The sequence below is a fragment of the Bos taurus genome, chromosome 23, assembly GCF_002263795.3.
Source record: "Bos taurus isolate L1 Dominette 01449 registration number 42190680 breed Hereford chromosome 23, ARS-UCD2.0, whole genome shotgun sequence".
NCBI lineage: Eukaryota > Metazoa > Chordata > Mammalia > Artiodactyla > Bovidae > Bos > Bos taurus.
Window position 1 is genome coordinate 10,569,523 of NC_037350.1, and position 21,069 is coordinate 10,590,591.

At 50.6% G+C, this 21,069-nt stretch overlaps 1 protein-coding gene across 2 annotated transcripts; it reads left to right on the plus strand.

Annotated features, from left to right (window-relative positions):
- The first annotated feature begins 3,866 nt into the window (after positions 1 to 3,866).
- Positions 3,867 to 21,069, plus strand: CDKN1A (cyclin dependent kinase inhibitor 1A). 2 transcript variants are annotated; one of them, XM_005223326.4, is made up of 4 exons: positions 3,867 to 4,192; positions 6,077 to 6,202; positions 17,341 to 17,787; positions 19,260 to 21,069. In XM_005223326.4, exons 1-4 carry the CDS (start codon positions 4,165 to 4,167, stop codon positions 19,307 to 19,309), a joined length of 651 nt encoding a protein of 216 aa, XP_005223383.1. In that variant the 5' UTR covers positions 3,867 to 4,164; the 3' UTR covers positions 19,310 to 21,069.

A 21,069-nucleotide genomic window follows, 5' to 3' on the forward strand; every position in this document is an offset into this window, starting at 1 on the left:
AGACTTCTATCATTGCATAAACTTAAGCCCCACCTGAACCCTCCCTTGGTTTTAGGAAGGGGGTTCCTCATTCAGACTTTCAAGTTCCCATCTGCTGAAAGCTGGCCCCTTTCTTTAACTGGGTCTGGTCACAGAGACTCACTTGGGTAGCATTTTCACCCATGTAAGCCTGTTTTCCTTTATTATTGGTGCACAGTATTTTATGTCCCCTCTTGCAGCCATAACCTCTACACATCATCATTTGGGCTGGTAATATCATGAATGAATGAATGAATGTAGTCTTGTACTGTTTTAGTCTCAAGAAAAATGGCTCCGTCCTGGGGTGAAGCAAAGCCCTTGGCAGACAGGAGAAGCTGGAAGACCTTTTGAATCTTTGTGGAACAAGAAGCCTCTGAGATCCCACGGTGGTTGGCAGTTTAGAAACAGGATGACAGGTCTAGTTGGGAAATGTTTTAAATTTGGAGACTTAACCAGGGTGAAATTGATGAATGGTCACAGGTCAGGGAGAAAGGAGCCCTAATGTACCTGAATTCTTTATTGAGAGCTTGTGTTCTTACATTTAGGCTTTATTAATACTGCTGTGCTGACCAATTTTATTAAAAATTTGGGTTTTTATTTAAAAACAAGTGAAATTGACCAGAGAGGAAGCCTGCTTGTCTCGATGTTTGGCAGGAACTCCCAGTGTCTCTCTGGCCTTCTGGATTATAAATATATATATTATAACATATTATATACATATGTATATATTTGATTGATTGATGGCCTCACGGGGTCTTTGCTGCTATGCGTGGCCCATCTCCAGTTGCAGAGTGTGGGGGCTACTCTCTGCTGTCATGCGTGGTCTTCTCACTGCTGTGGTTTCTCTTGTTGCGGAGCATGGGCTCTAGGCGTGTGGCCTTTAGTAGTCGCAGCTCGTGGGCTCTAGAATACAGACTCAGCAGTTGTGGTGAACGGGCTGTTTTCCTGAGGCATGTGGGATCTTCCAGGACCAGGGATGGAACCCATGTTCACAGCATTGGCAGGCTATTCTTTACTGCTAAGCCACCAGGGAAGCCCCTTCTGGACTATATTTGAGGGGACTTTTTCAGGTGGTGCTCAGAACTCCCAATTTATCCCACACAAGACACTTCATACTCTCTGGGGTTGTTTTATGTACCCCAGCTTTATCTCTTCTGTGACTGTGAGCATATAGAAAGAGAGAGAGAATGAGCAATTGGTTCTGTTTCTTTGGAGAACCCTAAGACAGTAGGTCTGAATATAAGTTGTTTTCTTGCTTGGAAAACCATTCTTAATGTGAATGACTTTCCATGACGCATGTGGTTGGACAGGTACAAGAGATCTGGGAGACCTCAGCAGGTTTTGGTGTCTCTCTCTCAACTTCTGAGCAGGCTTGGGCTTAACCCCGCAGTCACAAATCAGCAGTAGGAATGAAGATCTGACTCCTCCTCTGCCCCCAACCCCCTCCATGTAGTTAGCTACACCTAAAACTATGTGTGTTTATGACAGCCAAAGACTGGGCAGAAACAGCTTAAATGTTCCTCCATGCGATGGAGTATTATACAGCAGTACAAAGGAACAGGAGGTATTTTCCGCACTGGTGTGGGACAGCACTAAGATAAACACCAAAAAAAAAAAAGCAGTGAGTCCAACACTGTGTTTCCATTCTGGTGGATGAAAAGAATATATGCATATTTGCTGACAGGTTCACAACCCCTCATCCACAATTTCAAAATTCAAAAAACTCAGAAAACCAAGGGTTTTTTCCTTCAGTTCAGTTCAGTTCAGTTCAGTCTGCTCAGTTGTGTCCGACTCTTTGCGACCCCATGAATCACAGCACACCAGGCCTCCCTGTCCATCACCAACTCCCGGAGTTCACTCAAACTCACGTCCATTGAGTTGGTGATGCCATCCAGCCATCTCATCCTCTGTCGTCCCCTTCTCCTCCCCTGCCCCCAATCCCTCCCAGCATCAGAGTCTTTTCCAATGAGTCAACCCTTTGCATGAGGTGGCCGAAGTACTGGAGTTTCCGCTTTAGCATTATTCCTTCCAAAGAACACCCAGGGCTGATCTCCTTCAGAATGGACTGGTTGGATCTCCTTGCAGTCCAAGGGACTCTCAAGAGTCTTCTCCAACACCGCAGTTCAAAAGCATCAATTCTTCGGTGCTCAGCCTTCTTCACAGTCCAACTCTCACATCCATACATGACCACAGGAAAAACCATAGCCTTGACTAGACGGACCTTTGTTGGCAAAGTAATGTCTCTGCTTTTGAATATGCCATCTAGGTTGGTCATAACTTTCCTTCCAAGGAGTAAGCGTCTTTTAATTTCATGGCTGCAATTTTTCCTTCAGTTTGTGGCAAATGTATTGGTAGCAAAACCAGAGCTGAAAGAATGTGAGCCATTTGTAGCTGTTATTTATCCCGGTTAGTGTGAATATGTTATACCTCAGACCTAAGGTAACCAACCCATCATCATGCTTGCCTGTGACTGAGGGATTCCTTGGACGTGGAACTTACAGTGTTAAAACTGGGACAAAGGATCATCCTATACAGAGCCTAGACAGACCCTCGAATGGAGGGAAAGTGTCACAAAATACATGGTACGCGTACCTCATTACTTGCCTAAAATCCTATAAGTTCTGCATCTTGAAACCCATTTGTTCCCAAATGTTTTGGATGAAAGACTGTGGACCTGGATGTTCATGAAAGTGAAAGTGTGTCACTCAGTGGTATCGGACTCTTTGCCACCCCCTGGACTGCAGCCCTGGAGAAGGCGATGGCACCCCACTCCAGCACTCTTGCCTGGAAAATCCCATGGGCGGAGGAGCCTGGTGGGCTGCAGTCCATGGGGTTGCGAAGAGTCGGACACGACTGAGAGACTTCACTTTCACTTTTCACTTTCATGCATTGGAGAAGGAAATGGCAACCTACTCCAGTGTTCTTGCCTGGAGAATCCCAGGGACGGGGGAGCCTGGTGGGCTGCCGTCTACGGGGTCGCACAGAGTTGGACACGACTGAAGCGACTTAGCAGCAGCAGCAGCAGGACTGCAGCCCACCAGGCTCCTCTGTTCATGGACTCCAGACAAGAATACTGGAGTGGGTAGCCATGCCCTTCTCCAGGGGATCTTCCTGACCCAGGGATCGAACCTGGGTCTTCTGCATTGCGAGCAGATTCTTTACTACCTGAGCCACCAGGGAAGTCCAGGATGTTCATAGACTGTCCCTGGAAGGAGATACAAACGACCAGCCGCAACCTCTGGAAGGAAATGGATGGCTGGAGGGCAGGGTTAGGAGGGAATTTTCACTGAGTATCATTTTGTATCTTTGGACTGTACTAACTCCTCAGAAAATAAATAAAGGAATGCATGGGAAAACAAAACCCTCTACTTTTGACTAAACTACAGATAGAATTTTTTAAAAATTTGAGAAGATAAATTACTATGCTGCTGTTATTCTTTACCATCTGAGCCACCAGGGAAGTTCAGGATGTTATTGATGCTGTCAGAGAAATATTTGTCTTCCTGATTCTGCTGATTCCAGTGTATCCTGTTCTCAGAGCTGTTTGTCTGTTGAGCCCTGATGTGAGAATCAAGAGACTTGATTGTCCTTTTCTGAGCCGAGGGCTGAGAAGGTGTCTCCTGGAGCAGCAGGTGGACCCTTGCTCTAGCTTCAGGAGCACGCTCCACAGCCCCAGGCGATTTTTTTTTTTTTTCCTGGTTGGTAGTTGTTATTATTATTTTGAAAGAAGAAGAACAATCATGCAAAGCAAGTAGAAACAGGCTGGGTCAGCTGAAAATACCCACGTGCTCCCTCCTTGGGTCTCCCGGTGATATAATTAGCTGGTTTTATCCAGCGGTGAGTGGGCGGCTTGCTCCCCTGGCAGCCGGCAAGGCCAGAGGATGATGCAACAAAAGGCAAGCCCGGGCAAGGCCGAGCCGGGGCTGTGCCGGCCAAAGATGCTGATGCCATACACTGGGGTGGGGGTGGGGCGGGAATAGCCGGAGTGGTTCGGAGCTGCAGGCGTCTGGGGCACCCGACTGCCTGGGGGGCAAAGCTGGCCTGCTCACTAGGCCTTGTGCTCTCACCCCGCCTGCCCCTTCAGCCTTTCCCCCCACCCCTACTTAGTGACAGACACTATTCCCAGTTCTCTGATTCTCAACTGAGATGGAAGTTCTGCTGAGAACTTCTAGAGGTAAGAAAGGGGCCCTTGTGCTCGGGTAGACTAAATCAGGGTTCCCAAAGCTGTGAGGCTGGAGGGCTGGGAGGTTTCAGTTACTGGGGAGGTTTTTCAAACCCCTGTATCCTTGTGTAGCTGGTTGACCCTCACACAATTTTAATTCAGTAGGTTCAGAAAGGGGGCCAGAAATCGGAAATAAGTTTTTAAAAGAATATTTACTTATTTATTTTTGGCTGCAAGGAGGTCTTGGTTTCTGCATGTGGGATCTTTGTTGCGGTACAGGCTTAGGTAAGTGGGATCTTAGTTCCTTACCAGAGATCGGAACCTTCAGCCCCAGCTTTTGAAGGTTGATTCTTAACCACTGGACCACCAGGGAAGTCCTGGAAATAGGTTCTTAATTGTGTTTAATTATTATTTTAAATAGAGTTAGCTATTAAGAATATATTATGAGGAATAAGCCTATTTTGCATTCAGGGTTGTACACAGCACAACTCCAGGGGGCGCTGTCCACACAGACTCAGATGGTGCTAATGGTGCCCATGGAGGTAGGTGACACAGCAAACCTGCCCCTGTCCCCAGAGGCAGCCACTCTCTTCGTTTCTTGTGTCTTCTTCCAGAGAGATTCAGTGTACTTGTAGGATGTGAACATTTTTCAAAAGGGGGTTGCCCTCTCTCCCATTCCCTATGTTGAGAATCCCTGAGCTGGAGGGCGGATGGTCTGAAAGATGGAGTTCGGCTATCTGCAAAGTGGTAAAGGAGGAGTGGACCTTCCCTTAAGTCTTACCACAGCAGGCCCCCTCTCCCCTACCAGGTCCAGACTGGGTCCCTATCAAGGACTATCTGCAGGGACTTCCCTGGTGGTCCAGCAGTTAAGAATTTGCCTCCCAATGCAGGGGATGCTGGTTCGATCCCTGCTTGGGGAGTCGAGATCCCACATGCCACAGAGCCACTAAGCCTGTGCACCTCAGTCAGGGAAGGCTTTGTGCTGCAGGATAGTTCCCATGAGCCGCAACCAAGACCTGATGCAGCCAAATAAATAAATATTTTTTTAAAACTACCTACATTTCAGGCAGTAAAAGGCTTTTTCTCAGTAATCCTCCTAGGTCCCCTGGAGATTTTCAGATGGATTTGCTGAGTAGGGAATTTTCCTGCATTTCGATCCAGTGATTTCTCAGCAGACTTTGATGTTGTCTAGTCAAAACAAAACAAACCAAACTTGTGTACCAGAAGGGGGAAATTGGGTCCTGCTGTGTGACTTTATACAAGTCACACTGTCTCTTTGTGTCTTGATTTCTTCCTCTGGGAAGTGAGGAGCCTCATGTCTACTGCCCCCCCACCCCGCTTTTTTTCAACCTCTCACAAAGGTTGTACCATCATGGATATGAAAGTACCCATTTTTGAACTTCCCTGAAGGTCCAGTGGTTGAGATGCTGCGCTTCCAATGCAGAAGCATTGAAATGCCAGGCATTTGATTCCTGGTTGGGGAACTGAGATCCCATGTGCCTCGTGGCAAGGCCAAATTAAAAAATAAAAAAATTTAAACAGTACACGTTTTATAGATGAAGATTTGAGGTCCAAGGTCATGCAGCTCAGAGGTGTTCCTGTTCTCCTTGTGGTCAGGTCCAGAAACTCAGCAGGAAAAAACTCTCTTGAGAGAAGGGAGTGGGAAGAGGAAGAAGGGGTTCTGATCCGCCTTGCTCCTTCGCTGTGGCAGAGACGGCTAGCAGATCATCATAGATCTGTGCCCCTAGCCAGGGACTATACAGACCCTTGCATCTAAGTGGGACCACGTGACAAGTTCTTACCAGTGCACTGTGGGTAGGAAATGATGCGTGTTACTTTTGAACCAGGTGTGAAGAAAGGCGTATACCTTCTTCGTGTTCTTCTTTCTTCCTCCAGCTGGAAGCAGAGGTCCTGATGCCCTTGGGCATAGTGGAGCTGCAGGATGGAAAGGGCCTGAGTCCCTGAATCATCGTCACACCTGGAGGTCAGCTACTTGCCAACCAGAACAACTGTATTCATTATGTGAGTGAGACATAAACTATTGGGTTGTCACTGGAATTTGAGAGTTCGTTTATTACAATGGCTAGTGTCACCCTGGGCTTCCCTGGTAGCTCAGCTGGTAAAGAATCCGCCTGCAAAACAGGAGACCCCAGTTCGATTCCTGGGTCAGGAAGATCCCCTGGAGAAGGGCATGGCAACCTACTCCAGTATTTTGCCTGGAGAGTCCCATGGACAGAGGAGCCTGGCGGGCTACAGTCCATGGGCTCGCAGAGTCAGACACGATTGAGCAACTAAGCACAGCAGAGTACAGTGTCATCCTAACACACACTCCCACTTTTCCTTCTCAGCCCTGCACTGAGCCACTTGCTTGTACCCAAAAGGAGACTTTGGTAATCATCCCTCAGAGCAGGTGCAGGGTTGTTAAAAACCACTGAGGGTGGGGAGAGGGAGGCATCATCTCCCCTTAGCTCTGAACTTGGGGCCACCAGCATATGGGGATTGGGTTTGCAGCTGTTACATTCCACAGTGGCCCTAGTAGCATTTTGACTATGTGCGACACTCAGCGCCATCCTAGGGGAGCAAAGATAAGGACAGACAGCTGATAGGAGGGGGGGGCAGAGAGGGAGGGCCCACAACCAGAGCCCTGGGTCTGCCTGGAATCTCCGCCTGTGTCATCTCAGCCAAGCCAGCACTCTTGGGCCCTCCATTTCCCCATCTGTAACATGAGTCTAAAGCACATATCCTGGATGGAAAGTGGGGGAAGGTGGGGATGGTGAGGGGTCAGATAATGGATCTGACTATGCAGTTGGAGGACCCAAACCCAAGATCCTCAGAACTTTGACGTGTGCTGGGGCTTTTTCTTGGAGGGGCTTAAAAATAATTTGTTAGGAAAGAAAATACGAAAGAATGCCCGATTCCTACGTTTGGGGGATCATTCAGAAAGTTATTCTGGGCTAAAGGATCTGGAAGAGGGACGTCCTAATGGCTTTGAACGCTACCTCCAAGGATTGAACTCAGTGTCTATGGGTAGTTCCTCTTGCCACCAAATGTTTATTGACAGGTGTCCGATATCTGACATTCCACCATTAGTGCTTCATTCCTTTGGATTCCTTTTTTATTCTTCTACAAAAATGCAAGCAGTGATAATCCCAAACATGTGTTCAGTGCTTTAGACTTTTTCCAGGAATCTTAAAAGATACAGACAGGTCCAAACGCCAAACACAGGTGCTTCATTAATCATTTTATCTCCTGACAGGAAGATTGTGGGGGCAATTCTACTCCTGGGTGTATATCCAAGAATAACTTGCACATGTGGCCCAAAGACATGGATAGGAATAATTATAGCAGCCCTATGCATAATAACACAAAATTGGAAATAACCAAAGTGCCCACTGACAGGACATGGGGATCACTGGATGTGAAATAACAGTGAAAATGATTGAGCCCTGTTTAATAACATATTGCTGCATAACAGGCCATGTTAAAACATGGGGCAACCATAATCATTGATTTGCTCACTAGTCTACCATTTAGGCAGGGGCTTATTGAGGATGGCTTGTCTCTACTCCATGTGACTTCAACTGGGGAGGATTAACTGAGGGGGAACAATCAGTGTTTTAATTAATACTCATTTTGGCTGTACTGGGTCTTTGTTACTGTGTGGGTTTTTCTGTAGGTGCAATGATCAGAGGCTCTTCATTGCGGTGCATGGGCTTCTCACTGCAGTGGCACCTCTTGTTGCAGAACACAGGCTCTAGGGCTTGCTGGGTTAAGTGGTTGTGACACATTGGCTCAGTAGCTGCAGCTCCCAGGCTCTGGAGCACAGATGTACAAGCTTAGTTGCTCTGTGTTATGTGGGATCTTCCTGGATCAGGGATTGAACCCATGTCCCTGAAATTGGCAGGCGGATTCTTTACCACTGAGCTACCAGGGAAGTCCCAAGATCAGCTTTTAAGATGGTCCACTCATGTGGTTGGACTGGATGCTGGCTGTCAGCTAGGAGATCAGCTGGAGCTATTGTGTGTGTGGAAGTAGCCTTCTTGTATTGCATGTGACCTCCACGTGACTTCTCTTAGCCTGGTGGTCTCAAAGTAATCAGACTTCTCAGGTGGAGTCTCAATATCCCCAAGAATGCAAAAGCAGAAGTTGCTGGATCTTTTTGAGGCTTAGGCCTAGAATAGGCACAGAATAACCCATTCTATGGGTTGAAAGAGTCATAAAGTCAGATTCAATTGCAAAAGAGTGTGAATAACCAGAGCTGTACTTTGTGTGCCACAAACTTGCACAAGCACAACCACCCATAGCCATATGGATAAATCGTAGGTAAGTTATGCTGCAGGAGCAAATAAGCTTCGCATTTCAGTGATTTCATGTAACAGTGGATTATTTCTTCCTCACATACATATCTTAAAATATATATATTATTTGGCTGCGCTGGGTCTTAGTTGCTGCACCCAGAATCTTCACTGTGTCACGTGGGCTCTCTTGTTACGGTGCACACACTCCCTAGTGGTGGTGCACGGGCTTAGTTGTTCCATGGCGTGTGGGATCTTAGTTCCCTGACCAGGGATCAACCCACATCCCTTGCATGGCAAGGTGGATTCTTAATCACCGGACCACCAGGAAAGTCCAGTCACAAACATATCTTATACAAGCTGGTGGAGTGCTTGGCCCCACACAGCCAGCCAGTTAGGAACTTAGGCTGATAGAGGATCTACCACACTGAGATGGCACCATCTGGGACATGAGGCCTCACTTTTGCCACAGCCATTGAGGACAGAAAGGCTGGAGAATTTCACTTGACCTCAGCTCTAAAGATACACTTGTCACTTAGGTTCACATCTCATTGGCTAGAACTAATCACATTACCCTGCCTAAATTACAAGTTTCCCATAGATAAATGGAAGAGCATTACTATTCCAGTCACGTGTAATAAAACTATTGAAAACAAAGGACAGTTCAACATAAAATTCAAGATAGCATTTACTTTGGGGTGGGCGGAGGAGTCAGCATAGAGGAAGTCACAGGAAGGTATTAATAGCAATTATTTGTAATACTCTAATCCATGGGTTGAGCAGTGAGTATTGATTATACTATTTTTAATGAATAAATGAGTAAATAGATGAATGAAATAAAAGAGAGGGCTCAGAAGCAGCGGCACTGAAGCATAACCTCAGAGTGCAGGCCAAAAATAGCTCTTCCATAAATATTCACTGAGCTGTGGTTGAGGCTGCTAGGCCTTGAGGGTACAAAGATGAATAAAATATAGGCTCATCCCCTCTAAATTCCCAGCTCAGAGGATGCAGTAGGCACATGAACCAGAAAAACCAGCAAAGCACAGTGGAGTGGACTGCTTACCAGGAACTTTGGGAGCCAGAGAAAGAAAGTCTTACCCCAGGCGGTCATGTAGGTTGGGTCATGAAGGATCAATAGGAGTTCAATAGGTGGAGAAGGAAGTGGAGGTGGGGTATATTGGTCAGGGACACTCATTCTGGGAAGAGTGAGCAATATATACAAAGGCACAGATAGCCCTTCATTCCTTAGGTGGCCTGTGTTCACAGCATTTCCTCACCACCTTCTAGTCCCTAAATGATCTGATCAACTCATTCATACTGTGCTATGCCACCCAGAACTCTACGCAGGACCTGCACATTCAATATCCCCACTGATTTCTATGTGCCAGGCACTATGCTAAGCATTTTGCTTATATGATTTTATTTAATGAAGAGCAGAACTTAATGCCAAAGAAATGAATTTCTAATGGTGAAATTTCAGACTTAGATAAGATGAAATCTTTAGCTTAGGGAAGCTGGAAGTATTTGTGTGGCATGAATTCTGTCACAAATTCCTCTGCCTCACCGTATGTTCAGTCCTGATCTTTGTACTGGCTGGGTAAAGCCCCTGGAAGGTCAGGAGGTGGGGTGGGAGGAGTTCCCAATCTTATTCTTCAAAAAAAAAAGCAAGTGGGACTTCTGCTCAATAATATAATAATGTCTCTGTTCTGCCTCTTCTCTGGGGTCTCACTTCTTGGGAGCCTGTGTGGAGGTGAATTCCTCTGAAAGCTCTCTGCCCATGTTAGGGACTCCCCAGGCCTTTTCTGAGAAATAGTGACATTGTTCCTAGCACTTCCCCTCCCTTCCTGGGTAGCTCCTGTGGCCACCATTGAGTTTTCCTCACATCCTCCTTCTTCGGGCTAGGGCTTTTCTAACTTTCCTTTCCATCATCACTTCCCTCCTGGATGAGACTAATCTGGGTCCTCTCGTTCCTCAGGCTCAACCTCTTTACATCCCTAAGCCTCCTGCTTCCTTAGGAGCAGACCTGGCATCAGGCTGCAGGCCCGACTAGCATTCATGCCTTTGGGAACATGTCCTAACATGTTGAGCCCTGGCATAGAAGAAGATGGTGGCTGTTTTGTCCTTGGGACTGCCTGCTTTTAGACAAGAGTGGGGTTTTAGACAAGAGGAGACCCCCAAAGACCCCGGAGAGACCTTGGTCTGCATTTCTCTGAACAGAATATGTGATTTGCCTCAGACCCCTTGGGACTGGTCTGGGATCTGTTGTGTACCTGCATGCCTCTCTGTGTGTGTATGTGTGTGTGTGTATTTTGGGACTTGGATCTTGAGTGTGGCTTTTATCAACCTGCTTCTTTGCCTCTTTAGGGCAGAAGCCCTCTCTTAAGAGCAAACCTGGCTACACATTCAAGTGAATGCTTGGAAACTTTTTTTTTAAGTGCTGAACAGTACTAGACACCAGTAGGTGCTTAATAAATATTTGTTGAGTTCTGTTGTGGTGGTGGTGAGTTAAAAATTATTAAAAAAAAAAAATCACTTCCCCAAAAAACAACAAAAAGAATTATTTCATTGTGAAGCTCAGGGCCATAAAACTAATTCAATACAAGCCGTCATTAAATTTTTTTTCCCCAAAGTAAACAGATAGACAATGTCAAGTCTATTTACGATGTCTGAAAGCCAAGGGGATTCGAGACAGTAGGAGGATGTGCCCGTCCTGTGCTGGACATTTGACACCCAGCCTTTGGGTGGTGTGGGCACGGGTGTGTTGGAGGTAGGGAGGGTGGAACTGGGAGAGGAGAGCGTTGGTCCTGGGGTCTTGGCCTGTGTGAGGTTCTTCCAAAGTCCACCTACAATTCTGGCCTGACTCCAATATCAGGCAGGCAAGGGGATCTGGTAAAGGGTCCTCCCACCCCTCCCCGGGCTCCTGTCCCAGCAGTAGAGGAGAAGCAGGCCTGTCCTCCCTGAGGTCAGCTGCTTTGGGGGAAGAAGACTGGGCATGTCTGGGCAGAGATTTCCAGACGCCGAACAGCCCTAGAGGTCAGTAATTGTAGCTGCTTCCAGCCTGCATTCTATATTTTAGTTGATTTCTGTTCAGATTAACACTCTGTTCTCTGCAATTTTTTTACAAGCAGAAATCGAAAATGTTTCAGATGAAGGAAGGAAGCCAAGGTGGGGTACAAGTGGGGATGGGGAGCAGCAGGGCACCTCACTTGCTTTTGCATCTGTTGGAAGCACTGGTTGGCCTTTCGAGAATTGCTTTCATCCATGTCACCTCAGTGTATTGCCTGGAAATGACGGGTGCTGGGCATATCTTGCATTCTAAAGCTGCTGAAACAGAGAGGGCAATAAGCAGAGAGCTCTGGATGAGAAGCAAAAGGTCTGTGTTCTAACCATCACCATTGATTTGCTGTATCCCCTGAGTCAGGCCTCTGAGCCTCCCTTTCCAGCAGTGTATGTGGTGGGTGGGGATTACCCAGGAGATGACTCACCCACCCAATCCTCCCCTTCCCAGCCCTCAAATCCACGGCAATTTCTTCTGCTAAGGTGAGATACAGGCGGTGAGGAGGAGGGGGTGGGAAGCTTAGCTCAGTGTCCCATTTCCTCTGGAGACCAGGTTAGCCCTTGCTTATCAGTGTCCCCAATTCCGTCCTTCCCTGGAGCATTTGACAAATAACTTCTCACCCCTTTAGTTCTGTAGGCTTCGGTCGGTTTCCTCTTCTGAGAAATACGGGGAATTGAACCCTCTTCTGTGAAATAAAGGGAATTGAATCCGTTCTGGCCTCCAAAAATGCTTTGTTGGGGTCTCTGGGTGCCTCAGGTGATGGGGAGAGGTGGTGTAGTGAGGGACCCATGGTGGTAGAGTGGGGCTTTTCTGGGAATTGCAAAGTGAAGTGTTCTTTTTAAAAAAAGGATTTTTTTTCTTTATTAATGTCACTCCTCGTGGTTTATTCAGGTGCTCGGGGTAAATCCTTGCCCAGAGTCAGTCGGTGGTGGGTCAGAGAGGGAGCTAGTCGGTCAGGTCCCAATAGCGCCGCCGTCGCCTTGCTGGGAGGTCCAACTCGCCCTCCCCACCCCCACCCCCCGCACTGGGGGAAAAAAACAAACAGAACTGGGACTCAGTTAGTGCGGAAATATGTCAAGTGCACAAACCCAGGCGCGGAGAGTGGGAAGGAGGGAAGCGCGCCCTTGCAGCCTGTGAGGTTGGCAGCGGAGTCACCAGGGAGCCGCCGGAGCAGAAGCGCCGCTGTGGGCGGAGCGGCCGGTCCCGCCTCCCGCCTCCCGCCTCTTTATAAGCCCGGCGCCCGGCGCCCGGCGGCGCCAGCTGAGGTGTGAGCAGCGGCTGGAGACCGTGGTTGGGAGACCCGGCGCTGTGCGCAGATTCACGGAGACGTCCCGAGACCCCCAGAAGAGGTGAGGGAACCGGGGCGGGCCAGCGAGGATCCCGAGCTGAGGCTCCCGAACCGAGCCGAGAGAGTCCGCGTGTTTGTCCGTGCCCCTCAGGGGTGTGTGTCCGTGGGGGCGCGTGTGTCCTGTGTTCACAGGTGAATGGCGCGCGGGGCCCTGCGCGCGGGTCTCAGTTTGGGGCACACCAAGGGCTGCGAGTGCGCGTGCGGGGACAGGGCCCGGGATGCGTCGGAGGCTCCGGGAGCGGAGAAGGCGCCCAAGTACCAGGGATCTCCCCTCTGCGATCCCTCCCCTGGAAACTCCGCCGGGGCGAGGGAAGGCGTGGACCCGCCGAGGGTGCGCCCGGGGCTCCAGGCTCAGCGCGCTCGCTCCGTGGAGAGGAAGCCCGGTACGCGCAGGGCTCCGGGAGGGGCGGGGAAAGCCAAGCCGAACAGGTTCATCTGGGATCCATTCCTGGGCGGTTCTCAGATCCGATCGGTGTCGTCCCGGCCCAGAACCGAGGTCGGAGTCCCCGGTGCTGCTGAGGTCAGCTCCGGCTGTGTCCTGGGCCCCTGGGAACGTGTCGGGATACGTTCCTTAAGAGTAAGCTGGGAGGTGACTCACGGTGACAAGAAGACCCCGGGGAACGAGTCGGGTGACATCAGAACTCCGCCAGGGCTGGGAGACTGTGGCTCCGCCAGAAGTCCCTTCCCTACTTCTCCACGGTCTCTGTCCCCCCGCGCCGCCACCATCAGCACAGTGACCTATTTGGCTGGCACAGAGTGTTCCCAGGGAAACCGGACACCGGGAGGTCCAAGACCGGGTGTCCGGTCCCTGCCCCGAGGCGCGCCCTCTGGGACCCGAAGCCGCGGCCGGGCGCAGGGTGGGCTTGCGCCAGCCTGTCAGTTAGGGAAGCCCCGAAGCCGGACCTACCTCTCTCTCACTGCTGCCGGGAGAACCCCGGCCCAGCCTGCCCTTGGGTCGGCCGGACGGAGTCGGGGTCCGGAGCCGAGCTCTGCTCTGCGGCGCGGTGGGGGCACCCAGCCCCCAACGGGGGCGGTCGGGGGAGGGAAGGAGAGGTCCTGTGTTGTGAGGGATGGGGCTTCGGGGTGCGTCTGTGCTCTGGGCCTCCGTCACCTGCTTTCGGGCGCTCCAGGCGGCCCCAACCCAGTCCGGAATTCCCTCTCCAAGGACGACAGGGCTGAGCAGAGCAGGGCGATTCGCTCTTCGGACGCCACCGCCCAGCGCGGACTGTAGTGCGTCCGCCTTGTCTGGGGCCCTCGGGGGACACTTGCGCTCTCCCCGTAGGGACAAGAATCCTAGAAATGGGTTTGGTGCTTTAGGGCGCCCGGGCAGCTCCCTCCCTCCTTCCCCTTCCTCCACGTTGCGTTTCGGGGAGGACTTAAGAGCGGTTTTGTTTTCGTTGCTCCCGTCTATTTTTATTTTTCAGGGATCTGACTCATCCCTTGCTTTGGGCGTGGAGATAAGGTGGAGGGACCAGATCTCGGCGCGCCTGTGCGTGCGTGCTGTGTGTGTGTGTGTGTGTGTACGGGCGTGCGCGCGTGTGTTTCACAAGAGGCGGCGCGAGAGCGCGCTGTTTCCCAATAGTGGCGGGCGTTTCGGAAGCCTGACTAGCTCAGCGTGACGTGTTCGCGGCCCCCAAGTCCCCTCCCACTCCCCCTCCCCACCCCAGGGTGACGTGCAGCGGGAGTGGAAGCGAAGTTTTGGCGGGCGGGGAGCGCTTTGCAGGAAACTGACTCATCACAGCTTGCTGCCGGCCTCCCAGGCTCTGCCCACGCAGCTCCCCCTCCGCGCGTGATTTCCTGGAGACCGGCGCCCTCTTCTGGCCACATCGCTAATAGCTAATCCGCCTTCCCGCGGAATGAGGCTTCACTGGCCTTTGCTTCCCAATGTAATCTACTCTAGTACTGATGCTGAGTCTTTGCCCACTCCTCTCTTAAAAGTAGTGCCCCCATTGGATCTGCAGTGTTTACTGAGTGCTTACTGATTATTTGGGAATGAAAATATGGTTGAAGTCCAAGGCATGATAAAACCCTAGCAGGGTTCCTCCTCTTGCCAATGGAGACCTGAGATCCGTAGTGTCTGTTCGAGCCATTCTGTGTGTTCCGTCTTGGCTGGCATCCCAAGCATGCCCATCTGGAGAACTGTCAAGCCCTTGAATTTAATTGTCTGGGGAAAAAGGGGCCTGTCAAATCTACATTTTGAAAAAGCTCCTCAAGTGGTTTTGATGGGTCTCTCTGGTGAGGAAACCTCAAAATTAGAGAGGGAGTAGGGTTCAACACCAGAACGCAGAACACAGGGTGTTCAGGGCTGGGTTCAAATCCTGGCTGTGCCACTGGTGAGCTGTGAGACCTTGGGAAACTTACTTAATTTCTCTGAGCCTTGGTTACCTCTTCTGTAAAAAGAGCTGATATACCCATTTCTTCCAAAAATTAATATCCATAAACTTTTTTACAACAGCCCTTGGCACATAAAATACCTAAATAAATCTCAATCCTTACCCCTGAAGAGAGTGAGCAAAGGTTATTTGTGGGCTTTGTCCACTGTGCTATTTAACCCCTCTCTATGTGGCAGCTTGAGTAGACACTATTGATCTTTTTCACTGTGTGGGTTCAGAGCAAGTCTTAAAACTCTTGCCCTTTAAACTTGGTCAGAGGTTGTCTAGTGCCTTCCCCTCCCCTGTGTGTTGAGACTTGGAGTTGTGGGCTTCACTCACTGTGAGAGATAAAGTGGGGACAGGTAGATGTGGTGTGGGTCCGGGGCTTCCTGCCCCAGGAGGACACTCAGCAGGGCTTTCACCCTCAGAGCCTGCAAATCAGGACTTGTCCCCAGGAAAACCCAGTCCCTGTTAAAGTCATGCAGGCGCTCAGCCCTGGAGTCAAGCCAGAGCCGGGCAGGGAGGTGCCAGCACCCCTTCCTGGGCAAGCTCACCTTCAGTTTTCCCTCTCCTAAAGTGGGAGGAGAGGAACCAGGTAGACCGGTGCCTTTAATTTTCTTTGCCTGCAAAACGGGTTCCTTGGATGCAGGCAGAATGGGGCAGGGGCTTCCAGGTTGTCTAGACTTCGGGTCACCTGATGTGCCTGGCAGGATGTGGCTCAGCCTGGGAGAAATCATTGCTCTGCCCTGCCCTGCCTAGCTCCTCCTTACCCGCAGGCTGCCTGCCTGATGACATCCTTGGGAAAGGCCCTCAGCCCACAACACCTGTCAGCTGCTGTCTGAAAAAGGTGGTGGCCCAGGTGGAGTGATGGGGAGGAGTCAGCCAGAACTAAAGGCAGAGAGAAATAACATTCTCCAAACACTTTCTCTGTACTTGGTACTGCTCAGAGGGCGTTATCTACAACCGCTTAGCGAATCCTCACATCTGGCCTCTGAGACATTCGCTATTGTTATCTCCTTCTAGAACTGACACCAAAAATAGATGTCCCTTTCATCATAGGCGATTGGAATGTAAAAGTAGGAAGTCAGGAGGTACCTGGAGTTACAGGCAAGTTTGGCCTTGGAGTACAAAGTGAAGCAGGGTAAAGGCTAATGGAGTTTTGTCAAGGGAACGCACTAGTCATAGCAAACACCGTTGTCCAGCATACATAAGAGACAACTCTACACATGGACATCTCCATCTTGTAGAGGAGGAAAACAGAACCCAGAGAAGTTAAGCCACTTGTCGAAGGTCGCCCAGCAGAACCTGGATTCCAACCCAAGTGGCCTGGTTCCAGAGCCCTCACCTTTAACCACCAAGATACAGCCGTTCAACTGCCTCGCCTGGTGGGGCCTGCCAATCGTTTCCTTGAGCCTGCATCTATAGCCCTGCTCTTTAGACATGTATGCAGTCCCATTTTACAGATGAGGAAACTGAGGCCAGGGGACTTGAAGTGACTCTTTGAAAGTTGAGGTAGGAAGTGGCAGAGCGAGGACTAGAACCCAGGTGCTTTTTAACCCTAAAATCCAGAGTAGTTTTAAGTAACTGAGCAGGATTAGTCCACATGAGCATCTAGACGGAGGGATTTGAGAGGAGGCATCCATTTACTTGGGAATTGACCTCCCTGGCCAGCCGGGCCTGGAGTTAGGAAACTGCTGGACTGACAATTCACACATCCCTGGGGGCATTCACACCCATGAGGGACACCTCAGGGGGAAAAACAAATTGATTTTAGCTGATAACACCCAGTGGTAAACAGGACCCTGATCCCTGCTATTGCAATAAACTTGCCTTTGTTGACATAAACTTGCCCTTCAGCTGCCCACTCCCGCAGTGACCTGTGGGTGTCAGCCTGACTGACTCTGCCCCTCACACCCTCTCTGTGGGTGGAGGTTGGGAGAGCCTGTGGGAGGAACCGGAGAGCCCCTCTCACCTCCCTTTCTAGTAAGGAGACTGCGCCTGAGGTTATGCAGTGGCGTGGCCGGGAGAGGAGCATCCGACTTCCCGAGCGTCTCACTTATGTGCCCCGGGTCTTTCTTGTGTTCCAGCCACAGGTGCCATGTCTGAGCTGTCCAGGGACGCGCATCAAATCCCCCGCAGCAGCAAGGCCTGCCGCTGCCTCTTTGGTCCAGTGGACAGCGAGCAGCTGCGCCAGGACTGCGACGCCCTCATGGCCAGCTGCGTGCAGGAGGCCCGAGAGCGGTGGAACTTCGACTTTGTCACCGAGACGCCGCTGGAGGGGGACTTCGCCTGGGAGCGCGTGAGGGGCCTCGGCCTGCCCAAGCTCTACCTGCCCGTGGGGCCCCGAGACGACCTGGGAGGGGGCAAGCGGCCGAGCCCCTCATCCGCCCTGCTGCAGGGCACGTCTCAGGAGGACCACTTGGACCTGTCGCTGTCCTGCACCCTCGTGACTCGCTCCCCCGAGCGGCCCGAGGGGACCCCCGGTGGGCCTGGCCCCTCCCAGGGCCGGAAACGGCGGCAGACCAGCATGACAGGTGAGGACGGGAGCAGAGGAGGAGGCGGCAAGGGATTAGGACTCCCAGAACTCACTGCAAGGGCTGACCTATCTGGCCCAGCTTACTCATCGATCTGAGAGGGGAGAAACAGGCCCAGAGAGGGGAAGTGGCTTGCCTGAGGTCACACAGCAAGTCTACTACCAAGACCAATTAGGTGACATTTATTTGGAACATTGACTATGTGCCAGGCTCTTTGATAAGTGTCTAGATTTATTTTAGTCCTTATAGTGATCTAATATCATAGGACATTCTTGGCATCCTTTTACAGGCAAAGGAACAGGACTCTGAGAGGTAGAATGATTTGCCTAAGGTCCCACGCTGAATTTGCCGTGGAGAGTAAAAGAATGATAATTTCCTGGCTGCCTTATGCAAACTTAACTCGCCTTCCCCTTCATACGTACACACCTTCACCTGCACTTCTCAGCCTATTTTTCTCTTTTTGGCACTTTTTAAACTATCAACAGCTACTTACGTATTTGGATATAGTCCATCTCCCCAAATAGGATCCTATCTTTACAAGAAAGAAATCTGTATCTCTCTTGTTCATAACTGAATCCTCAGCACCTTGGATGGTGTGTGACACACAGAAGGTGCTTGAGGAAAATGGAATAAGTGAGGCTGGCAGTTGAACACTAACGATGCCAGGCCTTCGGCCAACGTCTTTTTATTTTTAACTTTACAAATGTATTACCGTTATTATTTTGGCTGTACGGCTTGTGGGATCTTAATTCCCTGAGCAGGGATAGAACCCAGGCCACCTCCGTTGAGAGCAAGGAGTCTTAGCCACTGGACCACCAGGGAAGACCCAACCAAGGTCTTTCCAGAAACATCTCATTTAATCCTCCGAGCACCGTACCAGTGTTATCCTCATTTTATAGGTGAGGAAATGGAAGCTTGGAGCAGTGCAGCCAAGAATCCTGCAGCACATTTGCAGCTGGGTCAAAACTAACAATAATAATAATAATAATAACTAACCTTTGTATGGCTCAGACATCATGCGGAACACTTTTCCTGGATCAAATAATGGGATCTCCAAAGCAGTGCTCTCTGATAGATCAGGCTCTGCAAAGCAGCAGATGCCTAGTACCGCTGGTCACATAGCACTGCTGAGTGCTTGCCATGAGGAACTTTTAGTTAAATTTTTCTTTTAGTTTAATGTTAGTTAATTTAAACAGCCACCTAGGGTTAGCAGCCACTGCATTTGGGCAGCTTGGCTTAAAGCAGGCCCATGGATGTAAAGTTTGTTATTGATCACCTCTGTGAAGCGTGGGGAGATGTTCTGTCTGTATGTAGCCCTCAGGGAGATGGGCTAGAAGTTTCCAGAGTTCTGGGCAGTATGTCTCTCTGGCCCTGGGGAGGGGTCCCTGGTCCCTCTGCAGTTTGCACTGGGCGGGTGGCTCTGCTGGGCCCTCTTCCTCCTGGCCTGGCTGACGTCTGTTCTCTCTCCCCAGATTTCTACCACTCCAAACGCAGACTGATCTGCTCCAAGAGGAAGCCCTAACCCCACTGCTGGAAGCACGTCCTCGTGGGAACAAGGGGGCCACTGCGGGCCTCTTCTGTACCTTTTGCCTTGGGCCTTCAGTTTGTGCGTCTTAATTATTATTTGTGTTTTAATTTAAACGCCTCCTCTTGTACATACCCTGCTTGCTGCCACCCTTCCCACACCCCCAGCCTCTGGCATTAGAATTATTTAAAAAAGACAAAAATTAGCAGAAAAAATAGGCTTATTAGATTGCTAGGTATTTTTATTATATGAACCGTTATTTAAACCCTCTTCATCCTTTGCTCAGAGAAGGCAATGGCAACCTGTACTCCAGTACTCTTGCCTGGAAAATCCCATGGGCAGAGGAGCCTGGTGGGCTGCAGTCCATGGGATCGCTAAGAGCCGGACACGACTGAGCAACTTCACTTTCACTTTTCACTTTCCTGCATTGGAGAAGGAAATGGCAACCCACTCCAGTGTTCTTGCCTGGAGAATCCCAGGGATGAGGGAGCCTGGTGGGCTGCATGGGGTCGCATGGAGTCGGACACGACTGAAGCGACTTAGCAGCAGCAGCAGCAGCATCCTTTGCTTTCCTCATCCTCGCTTCTCTGAGGCTGGCGTGACCCCCATTCTCTGGGTGGCACTCTCTGGAGGGGCCTGGCTCCCTCCCCCGCTGCCATCTGCTGGGTGTTACGAAGTCCTGCCCCCTCTTTCCTGCATTCTCAGACCTGAATTCCTTACAATCTGAGAAGTAAATAGATAGCACTTTGAAGGGGGCCCAACAGAGTTGGAGGCGTCATCAAAACTTTGGGTTCCCCTTGCCCCCTCTAAGGTTGGGCAGGGTGACCCTGAAGTGGGCACAGCCTGGAAATGGGGCTGGGGGATTGGACACCCTCCTGGCCCTTGATTCCCACCTCTGTCCTGTGAAGGCATGGGGAAGGTAGGGGCCCGTAGCAAACCACCCCTGCCTCCCCACTCCCCCCTGACCCCCATCCTCAGGGGAGCCAGTCTCAGTGTTTGGCTTCCCTGTGCCCTGCATTTTTCCAGGAGCCCCAGAGGCCCCTGTTTCCCAGCCAGGCTCTCAGTCCCTCTCTGCTCCTCCCCCTTCCTCCATGCCCTTTCCCCTTAGTATCTTCTCAGCCCTGGGTGGCAGCTCTGGGGGGTGCCCTAACCCCCAACTCAGTGGACTGGAAGGGGGAGGGACATGCTAGGCGTAGGGTTCCCCAGTTCTACCTCAAGCAGCGACTGCCCCCTCCTCTTAGCTCTTGGGGTGGGGGTCCTGGGTGGTCGGGCAGGCCTCCTTGAATAGGATCTCTGTGTTAGGGGTAGGTGGGTGAGGAGCAGATTTTTCCAGGAGGGACAGTGTGACACCAGCCCCTGGAACTCGTCCAAGGACTTTTTCCATTTGCCCCACCCCTTCCCCCATTTCATTGCACTTTGAATAACAGCTGAAGGAGTCAGATGGCGGGAGCAGAGGCTGTGGGTAGGATGTGCTAAGTGGGCAAATATGGGTCTGGGAGATGTGAGTCGTTGTCTTTCCTGGCGCTGAACCACTTGGTGGGTCTGACCCCAGACACCTTCCAGCTCCTGTAGCATCCTGGCCTGGACTATTTTCTCCTGGCTCCCATATGTCCTGTTTTTTCTGTCTCCACCTAGACTGGAAGCCTCTCAAGGGCAGGGAATAAGTCCTGTACTGCTCTGTACGCTTCAAAGCCCCACCCACAGTGCTGAGTATACAGCAGGTGCTCAATAAATATTCCTGATGACTTTACTTGTAA

Excerpts from the sequence above, each read along its gene's own strand:
- CDKN1A (XM_005223326.4), top strand. The coding sequence starts at position 4,165 with ATGGAAGTTCTGCTGAGAACTTCTAGAG. Across the intron at positions 4,193-6,076 it reads TCTGCTGAGAACTTCTAGAG|CTGGAAGCAGAGGTCCTGAT; the intron begins GTAAGAAAGGGG and ends TTCTTCCTCCAG. Across the intron at positions 17,788-19,259 it reads GCGGCAGACCAGCATGACAG|ATTTCTACCACTCCAAACGC; the intron begins GTGAGGACGGGA and ends CTCTCTCCCCAG.